The sequence below is a fragment of the Hibiscus syriacus genome, unplaced genomic scaffold, assembly GCF_006381635.1.
Source record: "Hibiscus syriacus cultivar Baekdansim isolate YM2019G1 unplaced genomic scaffold, ASM638163v2 tig00111061_pilon, whole genome shotgun sequence".
In the NCBI taxonomy this organism is placed as follows: Eukaryota; Viridiplantae; Streptophyta; class Magnoliopsida; order Malvales; family Malvaceae; genus Hibiscus; species Hibiscus syriacus.
In genome coordinates this window covers 680,222-697,598 of record NW_024062967.1, presented here as the reverse complement: position 1 = coordinate 697,598, position 17,377 = coordinate 680,222, and the positions used below count along the sequence as shown (strand labels likewise).

Sequence of the window (17,377 nt, the reverse complement as noted above, 5' to 3'; positions counted from 1 at the left end):
TTAAATGATTAACAATGTATTTTGACTTAAATGATGCCGTTTATTAATTTAATTAAAAGATCTTAAAGGGGGCTCACAAAGTAGATGAACTATCATGGTTTTGATAGTCAGGATATACTTATGAATAAAATTGTAGTTCCTTTACAAGATTATACATCACTAAGTAAATACTTAACATGTGTTGATTTCACGTTTAGGTAAAAATCAAAGATTTGTTGAGTAAGGAGTGCAGTAGCAACAACCATCATCAATTAAAGGTTAACTCATCAGTAACATTGGGATAATCATACTCATTTTAAAACTTAGCTGGCATGTTATAGACTTAAGAAAATATTTTGTAATGTATTTAAGGTGATAGTTTTAGTAATATGTTCCAATGAATATTTAATCATTTGTTAAATTGTGTGGTTTTAAAGTTTGAAACAAAAATTTTACGTGTTTTCAAATGAGTAAATGTTTTAAAAGTAATGTGACATCTGTATCTCGTGTACAAAAATGTGTACGGGATATGGGTGTTACATTTATTGGTATTAGAACTGTAGATTTAGCCGATTCTTGGCTGAAACCGAGTTAATTTGAAATAAGAAAAAATGATTACATGCCACTAAGATTGTCGAGGTTACTGATATGGTGTCATTAGAGTGTAATTGATGACACTCCTTACTAACTATAAAGTTATTACTATGCATGTTCTAATAGATGTTAGAATCCTCAAACTCGAGTAGAGTGGGGGAACAAGAGATGAGGGAAAGAACTGGTAGTGAAAGTTATGAGGCTAATAGTGAATAATCAGTTCCATTTGAAAATGCTAGTGCGCTTGCACAATAAGGGATGTCGATACCAGAGTTTAGAGCTTTTATGCAAGCTCTCGTCGCCATATTAACTCGTTTTCAACCTCCTTCGCCTCCCCCTGCTCCTCCAGTACCAACGATGTTGATCCCAAAGGAGCTGAAGAGTTTAAGAGCTCCTGAATCTTGTGGAGAAAAGGAGGAAGACCCTATGAAGGCTGATTTATGGCTGAATGATGTAATAATAATGCTTGAAAGTCTTCATTACTCAGATTCAGAGAAGTAGGGTGGAGTTGTATCATTGCTAAAGGGATTAGCTTGGGTGTGGTGGTCAATTACTACAATGTATGCACCACCAGAACATTGACCTGGTAGTTCTTCTGGGAAGAATTTAACAATAAGTATATTGGTGAGAAATTCAGACGAGCGATGCTGATGAAGTTTCTTAATTTGAAACAAGGCGATCGAGCAACACATGAGTACGAGGCTGAGTATAATAAGTTGACCCGTTTTGCTACTGAGGTGGTTCCCAATGACAAGGCCCGTCGTGATTGGTTTATTGAGGGGTTGAGGCTAAAGTTGAAAGAAATGATGTTGGCTTTGAGTTTGCCTAGCTTGCAAGAAGTTATAAACCAAGCCAAAGCTATCGAAATAGCTCAAGCAGAGACATTAGTAGCTGAACAGAGTTTACAGACGGGGAAAATGGTTGGAACGCCTTCAACTCCCCATTTTGTTAAGAGAGGCAAGGGCTCGAGTTCTAGATATACTGATAGAGATGGTTCAGCTGTAGCTTCATAGAAAACTAAACAGTCCAATCAGTTGCTGCTAGCTCGGGTAGAGCAGTTGAAGAAAGAAATAAATGTCAGACATGTGGTAGAAGGTATCGGGGATTATGCAGACATCTCAGTGGAGCTTGTTTTCAATGTGGCGAGACTGTGCACTTTACCCGAAACTGTCCAAAGAGATTTGGGGACCATTCAGTGCAATCTGAAAGATCTGTGGTAGCCTCTAATAGAAACAAAGGAAGAAGAAGATCAAGGGTCAAGCTGAATTAATACAGCGACAAGAGACTCGGGAGTCTCCATAATTTATAACATTAAGACTAATGAGGATCGAGATGACCCAGAGATCATAACAGGTACATTCCATCATTTTGATGAGCCTCTACTAGTTTTAGTTGACCCTGGTTCTACACATTCATACATTAGTACAAAATTGGTTAGAGCTAGAGGAATTCCTTTAGAACCAATCTTTAGTGAAATGATAGTGGTAAATCCTATGGGTCACAGTGCGAGAGTAGAGCGAGTATGTAGAAAATGCCCAATAAAAATCCAAGGGATTTTGTTTCTGGCAAACTTATTGGAGTTTCCTTTCGATGAGTTTGAAATCATTTTGGGTATGGATTGGTTGTCTCCATATTATGGATGGGACGATTGTTGTCAGAAGCGATTATTTCTAAAAGATTCAGAAGGCTCAAAAATTGTTGTGATCGGCGAAAAAGTGAAATCACTATCCTATGTGATATCAGCCATAACTATAAAGAAAATGATGTCAAAGGGGTGTATAGGTTTTTTAGCTAATGTAGTAGATACTCGAGTGCCAGAAATGAGATTAAATGATATTCCAACATTTAAGGAGTTTCCAAAGGTTTTTCCAGAAAAATTATCGGGTTTACCTCCAGATCGTGAAGTGGAATTCAAGATTGAGGTTTACCCAGGTACCGAACCTGTTGCTATGGCCTCATATCGAATGGCTACAACAGATTTAATAGAATTAAAAGCCCAATTGCAAGAGTTACTTGATAAGGGATTTATCAAACACAATGTATCTCATTGGGGAGCATCGATTCTATTTGTGAAAAAGAAGGATGAGTCTATGCAGTTATGTATTGACTTTCATCAGTTGAATAAAGTAACGATAAAGAATAGATATCCTTTCCGAGGATTGATGATCTGTTTGATCAACTGAAAGGTGCAACTGTGTTTTCTAAGATAGACCTGAGGTTTGGGTACCACCAATTAAAGGTTGAAAAAGAGGATATTTCCAAGATAGCTTTTCAGACTCGGTACAAATACTATGAGTTCGTGGTAATGCCATTTGGACTGAAAAATGGTCCTGCAACATTTATGGACTTGATGAACCGAGTATTCCAACCTTACTTGGATCAATTTGTGGTGGTGTTTATAGACGATATTTTGGTGTATTTTAAGTCAAGAGAGGAACATGATGATCATCTTCGGGTGGTTCTTCAGATACTTCGAGATAAGAAGTTGTATGCTAAATTGTCCAAGTGCGAATTTTGTGCGAATTTTGGTTATATAAGATTTCTTTCCTTGGTCATATAGTCTCCGTAGAAGGCATAAGAGTAGATCCTAAAATGATCCCAGCTACAGTGGATTGGCAATACCCAAATAATGTTTATGAGGTTAGAAGTTTCTTGGGGCTTGCTGATTATTATAGACGGTTCGTGAAGAACTTCTCAATGTTAGCTTTGTCACTAACTAATTTGTTGATGAAAGATGTGCCTTTTGTTTGGACGTAGAAATGCCAAGAAAGTTTTGAAATACTAAATAGAATAGTAACAGAGGCCCCAGTGCTAGTGCAACCTAAGTTAGGTAAAGATTATGTCATTTTTAGTGATGCATCCCATAATGGACTAAGATGTGTGCTAATGCAAGAAGGGAAAGTTGTGGCTTAAGCCACAATACAGCTGAAGAATCATGAGAGAAATTACCCGACACATGACTTGGAATTGGCAGCGATAGTGTTTACTTTGAAAATTTGGCGCCTAGGCCTGTAAACGAACTGAACGCACACGAACATAGGTATGTTCATGTTTGTTCATTTAATAAATAAATGAACATAAACGAACACGAACATAAACGAACAAATTTTTTTTGTTCATGTTCGTTCATTAAGGAATATAGCTTGTTCATGTTCGTTAATTTAATAAATAAACGAACATAAACGAACACGAACGAACGAACATAAACGAACACGAACGAACGAACATAAACGAACACAATAAACGAGAACATAAACGAACAACACAATAAAAAAAAACTTATTCGAACACAAAAAACGAATGTAAAAAAGTAAACAACAAGAATAACAACTTAAAATTCATTAATATAACCTGCAACTTTATAGTTAATTCGAATACAAAAAAACATACATAAATCATAAATAAACTATATGAACATAATAAAGTCTTAAAGTTAATTTGTTCAACAAAACAATCTTCTTGAAATCCAAACAACTTCAATAATCTTCATAACATTTTCAACTTGCCCTCTGTTTTAAACATAAATGAACGAACATAAACGAACATAAATGAATAAATATAAACGATCATATAATCAAGCGATCACGAACGTAAATGAACGAACGAACCCTTTTTTCATGTTCATTCATTTAATTAAACGAACGCAAAATCTTGTTTATGTTGGTTCATTTAATAAATAAATGAACATAAACAAACTTCCCGCCGCACGGTTCATGAACGGTTCACTAAACGTTCAGTTCATTTACAGGCCTATTGGCGCTATTATCTATACGGTGAGCATTGCCATGTTTACACTGATCACAAGAGTCTAAAGTACTTGTTAACTAAAAAAGAGCTGAATTTGTGAGAGAGAAGATGGATTGAGCTTTTAAAAGATTATGATTTGATTATTGATTATCATCCCATAAAGGCTAATGTGGTAGCGAATGTGCTCAGTTGAAAGACTTTTGCAGCTTTACGGGCTTTGGATGCGCATATGTCTCTAAAGGAATACGGTGCCTTGATTGCTGAACTTAAATTAAAGCTGATGCTTTTGGATCGGGTAAAAGAACTACAAGGTCAAGATGAGAATTGTTTAGCAAGAATGGCCCAAGTCAAAAGAGAAGAAACCAAAGACTTTGAAATGAAGGCTGATATATGTTTATATTATCGGGGAAGACTTTGCATTCCCGATAATGAGGAATTAAAGAAAGATATTCTTACCGAGGCACATTGTAGCCCTTTGACGATGCATATAGGCGGGAATAACATGTATCAAGATTTGAAGAGTTGTTATTGGTGGCATGGTATGAAAAAAGCTGTATCGGAGTTTGTTATAAAATGTTTGACACGCCAGCAAGTGAAAGCTGAATATAAAGTGCCTTCTGGATTTCTACAATCGATATTCATTCCTGAGTGGAAGCGGGAGTGAGTTATAATGGATTTTGTTTCGGGGTTACCTTTGACACCAGGTTAAAAGGACTCGATATGGGTAATTGTAGAATATTGACTAAAATGTCTCATTTTATTCCAGTTTGAGTAGATTACTCAATAGATAAGTATGTGGAGTTATATATAAAAGAGATAGTCAGACTGCATGGAATTCCTATATGAATAGTGTCCGATCGAGACCCAATGTTTACTTCAAGATTCTGAAAATCGTTGCATGAGGCATTGGGTACTCGATTGAACTTCAGTACAACCTTTCATTCGCAAAAAAATGACCAGTCTGAATGAACTGTACTGATATTGGAGGATACACTAAGGGCATGCGTAATTGAGTTTAAAGGATCATAGGAAAGGTATTTTCCTTTGGCTGAATTTTCTTATAACAACAATTACCAATAGAGTATTAAGATGGCCCCGTATGAAGCTTTGTAAGGGAGAAAATTTTAAACACCATTAAATTGGTTTGAAATTAAAGATCGAAATCTAGTTGGCCCGGATTTGATGAAAAAAATGAAGGAGAAAGTAAAAATTATTCAGGATAATCTGAAGATAGCCTCCGATCGACAGAAATCTTATGTCAAATTGAAAATAATAGAAATTGAATTTCAAGTGGGAGATAAGTTGTTTCTGAAAGTGTCGCATTGGAAGAAAGTATTGAGGTTTGGACGCAAAGGGAAGCTAAGTCTGAGATTTATTGGACCTTATGAGATATTGAAAAGGGTCGGACCAGTAGCATATCAATTAGCTTTGCCTCCGGATATGGATAAGATCCACAATGTTTCCACGTATCGATGCTTAGAAGGTATATATCAGATCCATCCCATGTCATTATGCTGGAAGAGATAGAAATCATACCAGATTTAACTTATGAGGAAGAACCGGTATGGATCTTGGCTAAGAAAAATAAGGAATTACGTAACAAAAGGATTATGTCAGTTAAAGTGCTTTGGCATAATCATAAGGTAGAAGAAGCTACTTGGGAAAGATAGGAGGACATAAGGAAGCAATTTCCATACCTATTCATTTAAGGTATTTCTTTAAATTCGAGGACGAATTTTTTTAAGGGGGAGAATTGTAATACCCCAAATATCAAGTTAGTTACTTTATTGAAAAGATTTAAAATTTGAGGATTTATTTGACTAAATGATAAAAGTTGAGAAATGATTTGGATTAGTGGTTTAGATTAAATTGTAACAATAGAGGATTGAAAGAGCATTTTGGTCATTTGGAATGAAATGAATTTAAAACTCAAATTTTAATAGGGATTTAAGAAAAGGAAAAGTTAAAAACAAAATAGGTTAAGTTATTTACTTTGTTTCTTCTTCTTCTTCCCGTGACTTTGTGCTCTCCTCCATAGCCAAAGGTAAACTTCATCTAATTAGTTTTTCTTTTCGATTATGGTTTGTTTTTGCAACCTTAAGTGATATGTAAGCTTAAGAAAAAGGGTTAAATAAGATTAAAAATAGGAGATGGATGAAATATTTTAGATTTAAGAAAATGGGTTTTTGAATGATATGTTAGAATATGAGTTTTTATTGATGTTTATTAGTAAATTTGACTTTTCAAAGAAGTAAATAAGAGATTAGAAGCATTGAATGAGATTAAAAACATGTTAGAATTCTTGGGAGATTTTAGATGTCTTAAGAAGCTAAATGAAGGAAAGTTAGTAGGGATAAGTAAAGAAGAGTTTAATAGTATTTTGAGGGTAAACATAAGGAAATTTGACCAAAATTGGGTAAGAATCGGGCTGAAAAATGGAAAATCTGGGTAAGGGTATCAATACTGATGGAACAGTACCGATACTATAGGTTTAAATAGGTAGAAATATGATGAACAGTATCGGTAATAATGCAATTAGTATTGATACTGATGGGGTATCAATACCAAAAAGAAAAGTATCGATATCATGGATTCCAGAATACCAAAATGGTATCGATACTAAACGGAGTATCGGTACCATAGTATAGAAGTATTGGTACTAGGAGAAAAGTATCGATACCATAGATCCAAAATGTAGAAATGGTATCGATACTGAAAGGGAGTATCGATACCACATTATAGAAGTATCGATACCATGGTAGGGGTACCGATACTATTAAGCCATGAATTTTAAGATGGGTTGAGATTGTTATAAAAAATTTAATAATAGTACTTTTGAGTATAGTTAAAGTATAAATGTTAGGGAATATACTAACAATTGGTATGGTATGTGTGTTTAATGGATGTCTGAGTAGATTGAAATCAAGCTCCCAAGTTAAGTAAGAAAAAGGGCAAGGAAAAAGTTATAGAGTAGTTGGACATCACTACAACATATCAGGTGAGTGCATATATGGTAATTATATTGGTTGAGGGAGAATCACAATAAATTCACCTCAAATGTTTAAATCAATGTATGTTTTGCCTTATATGATATATGTTTATAATGTGTGTGGAATTGATACTATGAATAATCTTTAGGGTATAAACTGTTTTAAAATAAAAGATTAATTGCCTAATTGTGCATTTGGCAGAAAGGTGCCAATATTGCAAGTTAGATGCAAGACTAAATGCCTTCGAGTAAAAGATTAATTGCCTAGCTGTGCATTTGGCAGAAAGGTGCCAATATTGCAAGTTAGATGAAAGGCTAAATGCCTTTGAGTAAAAGATTAATTGCCTAGTTGTGCATTTGGTAGAAAGGTGCCAATATTGCAAGTTAGATGAAAGGCTAAATGCCTTTGAGTAAAGGATTAATTGCCTAGCTGTGCATTTGGAAGAAAGGTGCCAATAATGCAAGTTAGATGAAAGGCTAAATGCCTTTAAGTAAAAGATTAATTGCCTAATTGTGCATTTGGCAGAAAGGTGCCAATATTGCAAGTTAGATGCAATACTAAATGCCTTTGAGTAAAAGATTAATTGCCTAGCTGTGCATTTGGCATAAATGTGCCAATATTACAAGTTAGATGAAAGGCTAAATGCCTTTGAGTAAAAGATTAATTGCCTACCTATGCATTTGGTAGAAATGTGCCAATATTGCAAGTTAGATGAAAGGATAAATGCCTTTGAGTAAAAGATTAATTGCCTAGCTGTGCATTTGTGAAAGGTGCCAATATTGCAAGTTAAATGAAAGTCTAAATGCCTTTGAGTAAAAGATTGAATGATTAACAGTGTATTTTGACATAAACGATGTCATTTATTGATTTAATTAAAAGATCATAAAGGAGGTTCACAAAGTGGATAAATTATCATGGTTTTGATAATCAGGACATGCTTATGAATAAAATTGTAGTTCCTTTACAAGATTATGCATCACTAAGTAAATACTTAATGTGTGTTGATTATACGCGTAGGTAAAAATCAAAGAATTATTGAGTAAGGAGTAAATAACAATAACCATCATCAATTAAAGGTTAACTCGTCAGTAACATTGAGACAATCATACTCATTTTGAAACTTAGCTGGCATGTAATAGAACTTAAGAAAATATTTTGTAATGTATTTAAAGTGATAGTTTTAGTAATATGTTCCAATGAATATTTAATCATTGTGTTAAATTGTGTGGTTTTAAAGTTTGAGACAAAAATTTTATGGGTTTTCAAATGAGTAAATGTTTTAAAAGTGATGTGACATCTATATCTCGTGTACGGAAAGGTATATTGGAGATGGTTGTTACACTCGGTCTCTCAGTGTCGATACTCCCTACGTTAAATAAAAAAATTTGACCTTTGGGAAACTCTAGTATTGATACTGTTACAAGGGTATCGGTACTACTATATTCAGTAGTATCTATATTGTATATAATATCGGTACCATTTTAGTATACTGGAATTTTGAGGGATTCAACACCGAAAAGGTAGTATCGGTACCACTACTAAGAGTATCGATACTACTAAACTAAGTAGTATCGATATTGTATATAGTATCGTACCATTTTAGTATTATGTTTTAACAAACTTGCATACAATATTGGTACTGCCTTAGCAGTATCAGTACTACTTCATAATTTTGGGCTTCAACATCGATATCTTTATCAATACTTGTTGAACATTATCGATACTATTCTAGTAGTATCGATACTAGTATGCTTAAAAATCATTTTCGACTCGATTAAAGTTCGAAACCCTTAGTAAAAATTATTTCAAAAATATTTCCAGTATATGACTTAATTTTTCAGTAGAGTGAGGAGTAAAATTGACCTTTTTACTTAAAGAATAATTTATATATTTGAATTACTGAATCGAGTATAATCTTAAAATTTGTAAAAACTATTTAACAATTTTTGGTATATCAAAATATCAAAGTGTTTTCAACAGATTCCTATTTTTTCTAAGGTTTCGATCATTTAGATGTTATTTATTTCTCTGTCCTTGTGAACAGTTTGACATGTCCCTCTTTCTCGGCTTGATATTTAATTGGACGCGAATAAAATGTTACAACTAGCATAATCAATTGATATACCTTTTAGAACACTTCCATTTCAATTCTATGAAATCTTCTATTTGTTTAAGCTTCATTGACTCCTTCAATAGAGGTAGTGCAAAAATATCAATCTAAAAATAAAATTCATGAGTTCACGTGTGAAGTTGATTACAACAAGTGTTTATCAACTTCTTTAGTTCATCTCCACTAAAACTCCTTATTAATTTAAACCCTATGAATTATTACCTTTATTCCTTGAAATTTATCAATTTTAATCATTTGCCCTTATTCAAGGGTAGTTAAGGGATTCATCTTATCACAAAGTCTTCGACTTGCCAACCATAATGGGGTAAACACCAAACTACTAGCCATCTAATCAATGTCATGGTTTGAATGTAAACTATTCATAAAGCTAGGGCATTTTAGTTATCTTTATAGCCAAATACTTCAGCGAAATAGCTAAACTTTATTATAGTTACCTTATGAAGGGACTTTATTAACTTCCTAGGTATACAAATTCAAATTCTTAATCTCATTGATAAGAACCTATTATAGTATGGGTGTCATTGAAGGTAAGAAAAAGAGTTCAATTCCCAAGCAACTGACCTAGACTAAACTTATCTTCTAAACTATTCCATTTGTGAAGATTATGATTATTGAACGTCCTCAATAGAAGCATAATCCAATCAGCTTTGCAATATCATACTCAAGAGATGCTCTATTTTGTTCTCTCATATACTTACAAGAATGCCAAGCCTTATGGTCGTCTCTTTGTGAGAGAGGAATGCTATCTTGGTCCTTACAAGAGAAGGGTAGATATTCGAGTGTATTTTTTTGAGTAGTATCAAGGGTCCTTATTTTATCAGGGTTAAATCTTGTCACTTATCAAAGATTTATAACCCTGATTATTTAAAGAGCTTTTAATTCATTTGATATTTAGAGAATTTCAAGATTGAAATTTTCTCATTATTCATAACCTCAGAAGGAAACATTTTATTTAACATATTCAAACGTCAAGCGACTTACAAACTTTTAAAAGAGAAAGAAAGAATAACAAGTTCAAATAAGAGCATATGCTTGCAAGTGAAATAAATATTCCTGGTGGATGCAATGACTTCTTTTCAATTCGCATCAGATACCTTATTACTCACTAAAGGTCTATGCCCGTAAATCAATCAAATTTTGGACATTGCGCTTCAATGCCCCACAATTCTCAGTAGTGTGCCCCGAGCTTTCTTTGTGGTAGCTACATATGGCGTTAACATCATAGCTTGAGTTCTTTTGCCTTGGACTGCAGTAGTGTCACCAAGTTCTTCTTAACTAATGTTGGAGTAGTTCCTAATATGTCATCGAAATTGAACCAATCAAAGTCTTTTCTCGGATCACTCTATGATGTTTGGTCCCATGATTAGCTAAATAAAATCTTATTGTATTGACCTCATCTCTTTTCTCGACACCATTACTGCTAGTTCCCCTCATCTTACCATTCTTGATAGCTCTTTTGATCATTTCCCCACACATGATGATATCAGAGAAACTTGTAGTCGTAGCTCCTATCATGTGATTAATATCGGGAGATTTTAATGTATTGATGAACAAAATAGTGAACTCCCTTTTAGTTAATGGTAGATGCACTTGGGATGCAACGTCCCTCCATTGCTGTGCATAATGTCATAAGCAATAGTTATGCTTCATCTCTATATTTTGTAATGTTGTTCAGTTAGGGGCCATATCAGTCATGTTCTTATATTGACCTAAGAAGGCCTGAGTTAAATCCTTCCAAGAATGGATTTGATTATGGCTTAGTTGATTATACCATTTAGAAGCGGGTCCAGTGGGACTGTCTTGAACATAATGGATCTGTAATTACCTAATTTCTCAAGTCAATGCTTAAGTGTTGACTTGAGTAAATAATAAATAATTTAATTTGAGGTTTGAGTTTTGGTTAGGCTTAAATTGGAAGGATTTTGGACCTTTTTAAGTAATCAATGACGTTGAGAAACTTGAGTGAAATGGTGTAAAGTTAGATGGCCTAAAGAGTAATTTACCATTTTTAAATAAAAATAAACTCTAACATTGATGGAGAAGATTTTGCTGACTAATAGCAATATGCGCACGGTGATTGATTTATCCCTATTTTCTCCATTTTTAAATAATATCCCTTATCATTCCATATTTTTACTTTTAAATTTCTCTTTCATCTTTCCATCAACAAGTACTTCATTCATCTTCCTCTAGAAAAATTACAAAAATAGAGTGAGTTAAAGGCAAAAGCTTCTTTACCCCATCCTCCTAAAAGCTTCAAAAAAGTAAATTTCTAAACATGTATTCAAGGGTTTTATAGAGAGGTGATGAAGAATTTAGGATTGATGAGTTTAGCCATGATTATTTGGAGTAATTTTTTATATCTTTAAGTTCCTTTACGTGTTTTTTTTTTAATTTCCATTAATTAGCAATTCATGTATGTAGGGGTGTTCAAACTGTTAATTCGACCACCAATCGAACTGAATTTTCAATAACTGAATTAAATAAACTTTTTTCTTCAACTGTTAATTGAATCAATATTTTTTGAAAATATTAAACGAATTTAACAAAGTTCAATTATTTCGATCGTTTAACCAAATTAACCAATTTTTTTATAATTTTTATTTAGATTAATTTGAATATAATAAAGATATTTTTATTTGGGTTAAAATAAAATTAGGTATTTATAATTTAACGAGTATAGTATGGTTAAAAAATAATTGGGTCTTAATTTTAGATGGGTTTGAGCTTAAAATAAGTATTTGATATATATATATATATATATATGATATTTAATATTAAATAATTTTAGTTATTATGGTTAATTAATCAATTTTGAACTGAATTAACCGTTAACCGAATATTTAAAAAAATATTAATTGTTCCCCGATCAATCTAATTTAGTGGTTGACCGAATTAACTGAACTAATTCGATTTGATCGAATTAGGTTAAAACTGAAAAGTAAACACCCCTATGTTGTGTGTGTAATGTACTTTGATGTGGCACGCAAAACTGTATAAACATACACAATCGAACAAGTAATATAATAGTGAGTGAGTATCGTCTCCACAGGGATTGGTGGGACTTCGAGTAAAGTTATGCACTAAAATGCCATTAGTAAAGTATAAATGGTATGAACAGTTGGGACAAGAATGCTATGGCATAATAGTAGATATAAAGAGCTAAATGTTGTGGCATATTACTGTGATAATCAAACAAAAATTCTAAAGAAAAATAAAATGAGCACTAGGTTATGAAATAAGAGACTTGACAACCTCACACAAACAAACTTCTATGGGGATAAATGTCTGGGTTTACTTAGGAATCATATACTTTGTCTCTAGAATGGTTCACCTTTTCCATGAGTATGATGCTCGACGAGGTTTGCTAAAGTGTTCCTAGGCTATCTCTAGTAAGGAACCTAATAAAGAAAATGTTACGACAATACCTCTTAGCTTAAACTGCAGCATAATAATATCAATTAAGTCATACCCCTTTTAGTCGTTAAAACCCTTTCCTTATCTCTAAGGCGAGTTAGAGCCTCGCCATCCCAGCTTAGCTCCATTATTCACGTAGATCTAACCTAACTCTCTTGATATTAGGCATCAAAACTTAGAAAATGGTTATCTCTCGAAAGCTCTTACAAATCTAAGCTACTAAACATTCGAACAATGAACAAAGAAATCATTTAAACATGGAAAATATAAACCATTTGTTTGAAACAAAATATAATCATCCAAAATAAACCCACACCAAATAATTTAGTTCATGCTGGGGTACAAATCATCCACAAGAATTTCGTCCATTACAACCCATCGAAAGAAATAAAATAAAAGAAAGAAGGGATGAGAAAACTCCCAAACTCTCTAGCTACCGTGAGCTTCCTTGAACCATCACAAACTGTAGCAAGCTAGCTTCCCTCCTAGGCCTAGCTTGCTACCCCTTGAAGCTTGTCTATTGAGAACACCAAAAAAAGGAAGAAGAAAATAAGAAAAATGGGAATTTTGTGTGCAACTTCCTTCCTCTTCTCTCTTAGGTCATGTAACACCCTTAACCCGCTTTCATTTCTGAATACAAGTTAAGGATGTCACATGTTTTAGTTTAACAATTACTGTTTGAATGAGAGAAAAAATTCAGTTCTTTTAGAATCTCATAATTTAACATTTATTATCAGACTATTTAACTATGTAAACTCATGATGTAATATTTTAATTTCTAATTTACGCTCGATCACACTCAATATCTAAACAGTTTAATAATATTTCATATCATAATATAAAATTGCCTAATTTAAAATTTAACCGATTTATCTTTATAACCTAAAATTTTAATACACTCATACATAACCACTTAGTATCTTATCATATTTTCACATTTCCTTATTACATTTCTTATACTGTATTATTTCCCATTTGAGCACGGTTTATGTAATGTCCTTTTTATAACAATATATATAAAATATCTATAACATCTATAATCAGACTTATTTTAAAATAGATTCCTTTTAGTTGTTGTCTACCACCACACGACCACCTGCTGACAACAACTTTTTTTATATTATCATCATTACATAGATATACATATCATTCATATGTCAATTCAAACCAATATAACTCCTTGCATATAAACCATTCAATATAATTTACAATATGTTTATAAAATTTTATTGTAAAATATAATAATTAAACTTGTATCGTTTCTTTTCATATACTTACTCTTTTTCCTGTACTAATCCTTTCACTGTACTATTCTTTTTCCTGTATCGTTCCTTTCACCGTACTGTTCCTTTTTCTGTGATGATTCCTTTACTGTATAATTTCTTTTATTATACTATTTCTCTTACTGTATATTTTACTTTTGTTTTATGACCCAATGTATAATCATGAGAATACATGACACGTGAGTCTATGCTTGAGTGTTCTATGCTATGTGCAATATAAACTGCTTGTAACTATGTAATATTTGTGCCCTGTGTGCAGTAGAGCTTCCTGTAATCTGTGATTGTATGACATATTTAATGCATTGTGATTGCACTGCAGATGCATTGTACTGTACTGTATGCAACATAGCTACTTTTGTTCTGTAGTTGTATGGAACATTTAGTGCCTTATGATTGCAGTGTAGGTGCACTATGAATGTACATATACTATATAACACAACAACACTGTACCTTTTGATCCCAAATACATAAATGTATCCGATAACTATGTTGTATACCAATGTACCTCTGTATGTTCGATCAATAACACTTCACTTTGCGTACCACTGAAATCTTATATCTTCTTCCTATAAAAATATTTATAAAAAGATTATCAAATTCGTTTACTATTTTAATTATGTGTTCATACTTTAATTAATACACTACAACAAAACTGTTCTACAGCGTGTTTTTAGCGGCGTTTTAAGAGTAAACACCACTAACTTTAAACATATAGCGGCGTTTACATTTCAAACACCACAAATGGTAACTTTAGCGACGTTTTTATACAAAATGCCGCTATAGACTCGTACTTTAGTGGCGTTTATATACAACCGCTATAGACTCGTACTTTAGTGGCGTTTGTTTTTACAAACGCCGCTATAGGCTTATACTTTAGTGGCATTTTTGTATAAACGTCGCATTTCAAACGCCACAAATGGTAACTTTAGTGACGTTTTTACACAAAACGCCGCTATAGACTCGTACTTTAGTGGCGTTTATATACAACCGCTATAGACTCGTACTTTAGTGGCGTTTGTTTTTACAAACACGCCGCTATAGGCTTATACTTTAGTGGCATTTTTGTATAAACGTCGCGATAGACTCGTACAGTAGTGGCGTTTTTATACAAACGCCGCTATAGACTCGTCTTTAGTGGCTTTTGTGTTTAGAAGCACGGCAAGTTTAAATTTTCTAAATCCCGCGCCTCTTTAACCCTTTTTCATTTTTCCCTTCACCTATTTTTCCATTCCCGCTCCCCTTTCTAAAAAATAAAAATGTTTCTTCTCTCCTCCCTCTCGACTTTAGACTTGTTTTCGGTTCTTTGATTTGTTTATTGTAACCATGTTTCTTCTCTTTCATGACTAATTACTTGGTCTTTGGATGTGCCTAGGTCCACTTTGCAGTGTTTTGGGGAATGGTCTGGAGCGATACTCTGAAAGTCAATGTCTATTCCACCAATCTCATCTCTGATCCCACCACCACTCTTCGTTTGATCTGGGTACCCCTTTTTACTTTTCCTCAAATATCTTTACTTTCTTCATTGTCTCTAATTTTTTCTTATTTTTAATGATTTGTTTTCGTTGTTAGGCTATTGAATTCCCGGTTGTTATCCTTCTTTTCAGTTGTTGTAGACAGAAACCGGAGAATTGCTCGATTAGCCAACAATTTCAATTCAACTTTTATTACTATTTCTTATTTTTAAGTGTTTTACGAAACTGTTATGTGTTGGGTTTTTACAGTATTTGAAAGCTATTTCCCAAGGTCTTTTGGGACTTCCTGTTGATTAGTGTTAAGCTGATAATGTCACTTGAATACTATAATTTTAGTAATATATTTGTATAATTAGTATGTCTTTTGATTACTAGGGGCTCTTTTAAATGCGCTTGGAGCGTTAGCTTTGGGGGCACCAGTCGGATTGCAGTAAGTGATCCTTAACATTACTACGATTGAGACAATATTATCCAAGGCAGTCAATTGGCATTGCTTTTCAGTTTTCATTATGGTTTAGAATCAAGTTATTGCAAAATCATGCATTAACTGTGTTCCTCTATTGTTGGATGCAGGTACTTTGAAAGGACCATTAGCTGGTCTCTTCTGATGTCTTCATTGACTGTAAGTTTCCAAATTTCAATTCCCTTGCCTGTTTATCATTATCATACATCTTTGAATGCTTAAAATTTGACTCTTTCAGGTGTTGGGCATGCATACTCGTGTAACAATATGTTCCCTTTTACATATTTATTTCATTTAATTTTATTTATAAAATTCTAAAGGTATATCATGGTTGTGATCCTCTTGCCTTTTTTCCTTGTTTGATATCCTCACTTGGATATCATGTTGGATTTTCATTTTGTTCATGTTTCCTCTTAGCCAACAGGCAGTATTGATGAGTTTCCATTGTGACATAATTATATTAATTTCTAGTTGTGTTTTGTTCTTCAACAGGTGAAACAGCTGGCTTCATTCTGTGAAACATGTATAACTTTTTCAACAGACAAATGCTTTCTTCTAAAGTTTCACCTTTGATTTGGTGTATTTGTGTGTGAAGGAGGAGGAGGAGGGGGTGAAAGAGCATGCGGTAGGTTGGCCTTTAGAACTTCATTGCAATTTGTTGGCTTAATCATTTTATGGGAAGTTTGTTATCTAAAGCTTGAGCTCACAGGCAGAAATGAAGTGAAGTTTCAGAACATGCCGTTTTTAGTATCAACGCTTTATGGTTCATATAGTTAGGTCTGCAATATAAATTGGAGTACCAGGTGAACGTTTCAATAGAAAATATGATTATCCATATAAAGAGGCTGATGTCTTATCCATCTAGAATTCGTTTTTACCTGAATAATGCTTGATTCAAATGCAGTTTTTGTGCTAGGGTTTTAGTACCTGCTGATATAGATGTTTGGTATCATTTTCTTAGGCCAAAAGGACCTTTGGGTTTTATGCTTTGTCTACCAACACATGGAGCTATCATTGGAGCTTGGTTTGGTACTTGGCCTATGCCACTTGATTGGGAACACCGTTGGCAGGTAGCATCTCCTCCTCTTGATTCATTGCGACTTAAAATTTTGGTTTTTATATTAAATTTAAGTTCTCAGGTTCATTTGTTTTTTTTTCTTTTTCAACTTTAGAAAGATACATATACTATTTTCCTTCCAAAACTACACGATCATGCTAACTTTCTGTCATACTCCAGAAAACAGCTTGGCTTGCAATGTTTTATATGTGCATACCTACTGGAATTGCTCTTGGATACGTTT

At 33.4% G+C, this 17,377-nt stretch overlaps 1 protein-coding gene across 1 annotated transcript; it reads left to right on the top strand.

The window, feature by feature from the left end:
- Positions 1-831: 831 nt before the first annotated feature.
- LOC120151622 lies at positions 832-16,298 on the top strand. Its single transcript, XM_039164008.1, has 6 exons — positions 832-1,026; positions 15,514-15,621; positions 15,711-15,776; positions 15,863-15,905; positions 15,989-16,043; positions 16,187-16,298. Exons 1-6 carry the CDS (start codon positions 832-834, stop codon positions 16,296-16,298), a joined length of 579 nt encoding a protein of 192 aa, XP_039019939.1.
- The last annotated feature ends 1,079 nt before the right edge of the window (positions 16,299-17,377 follow it).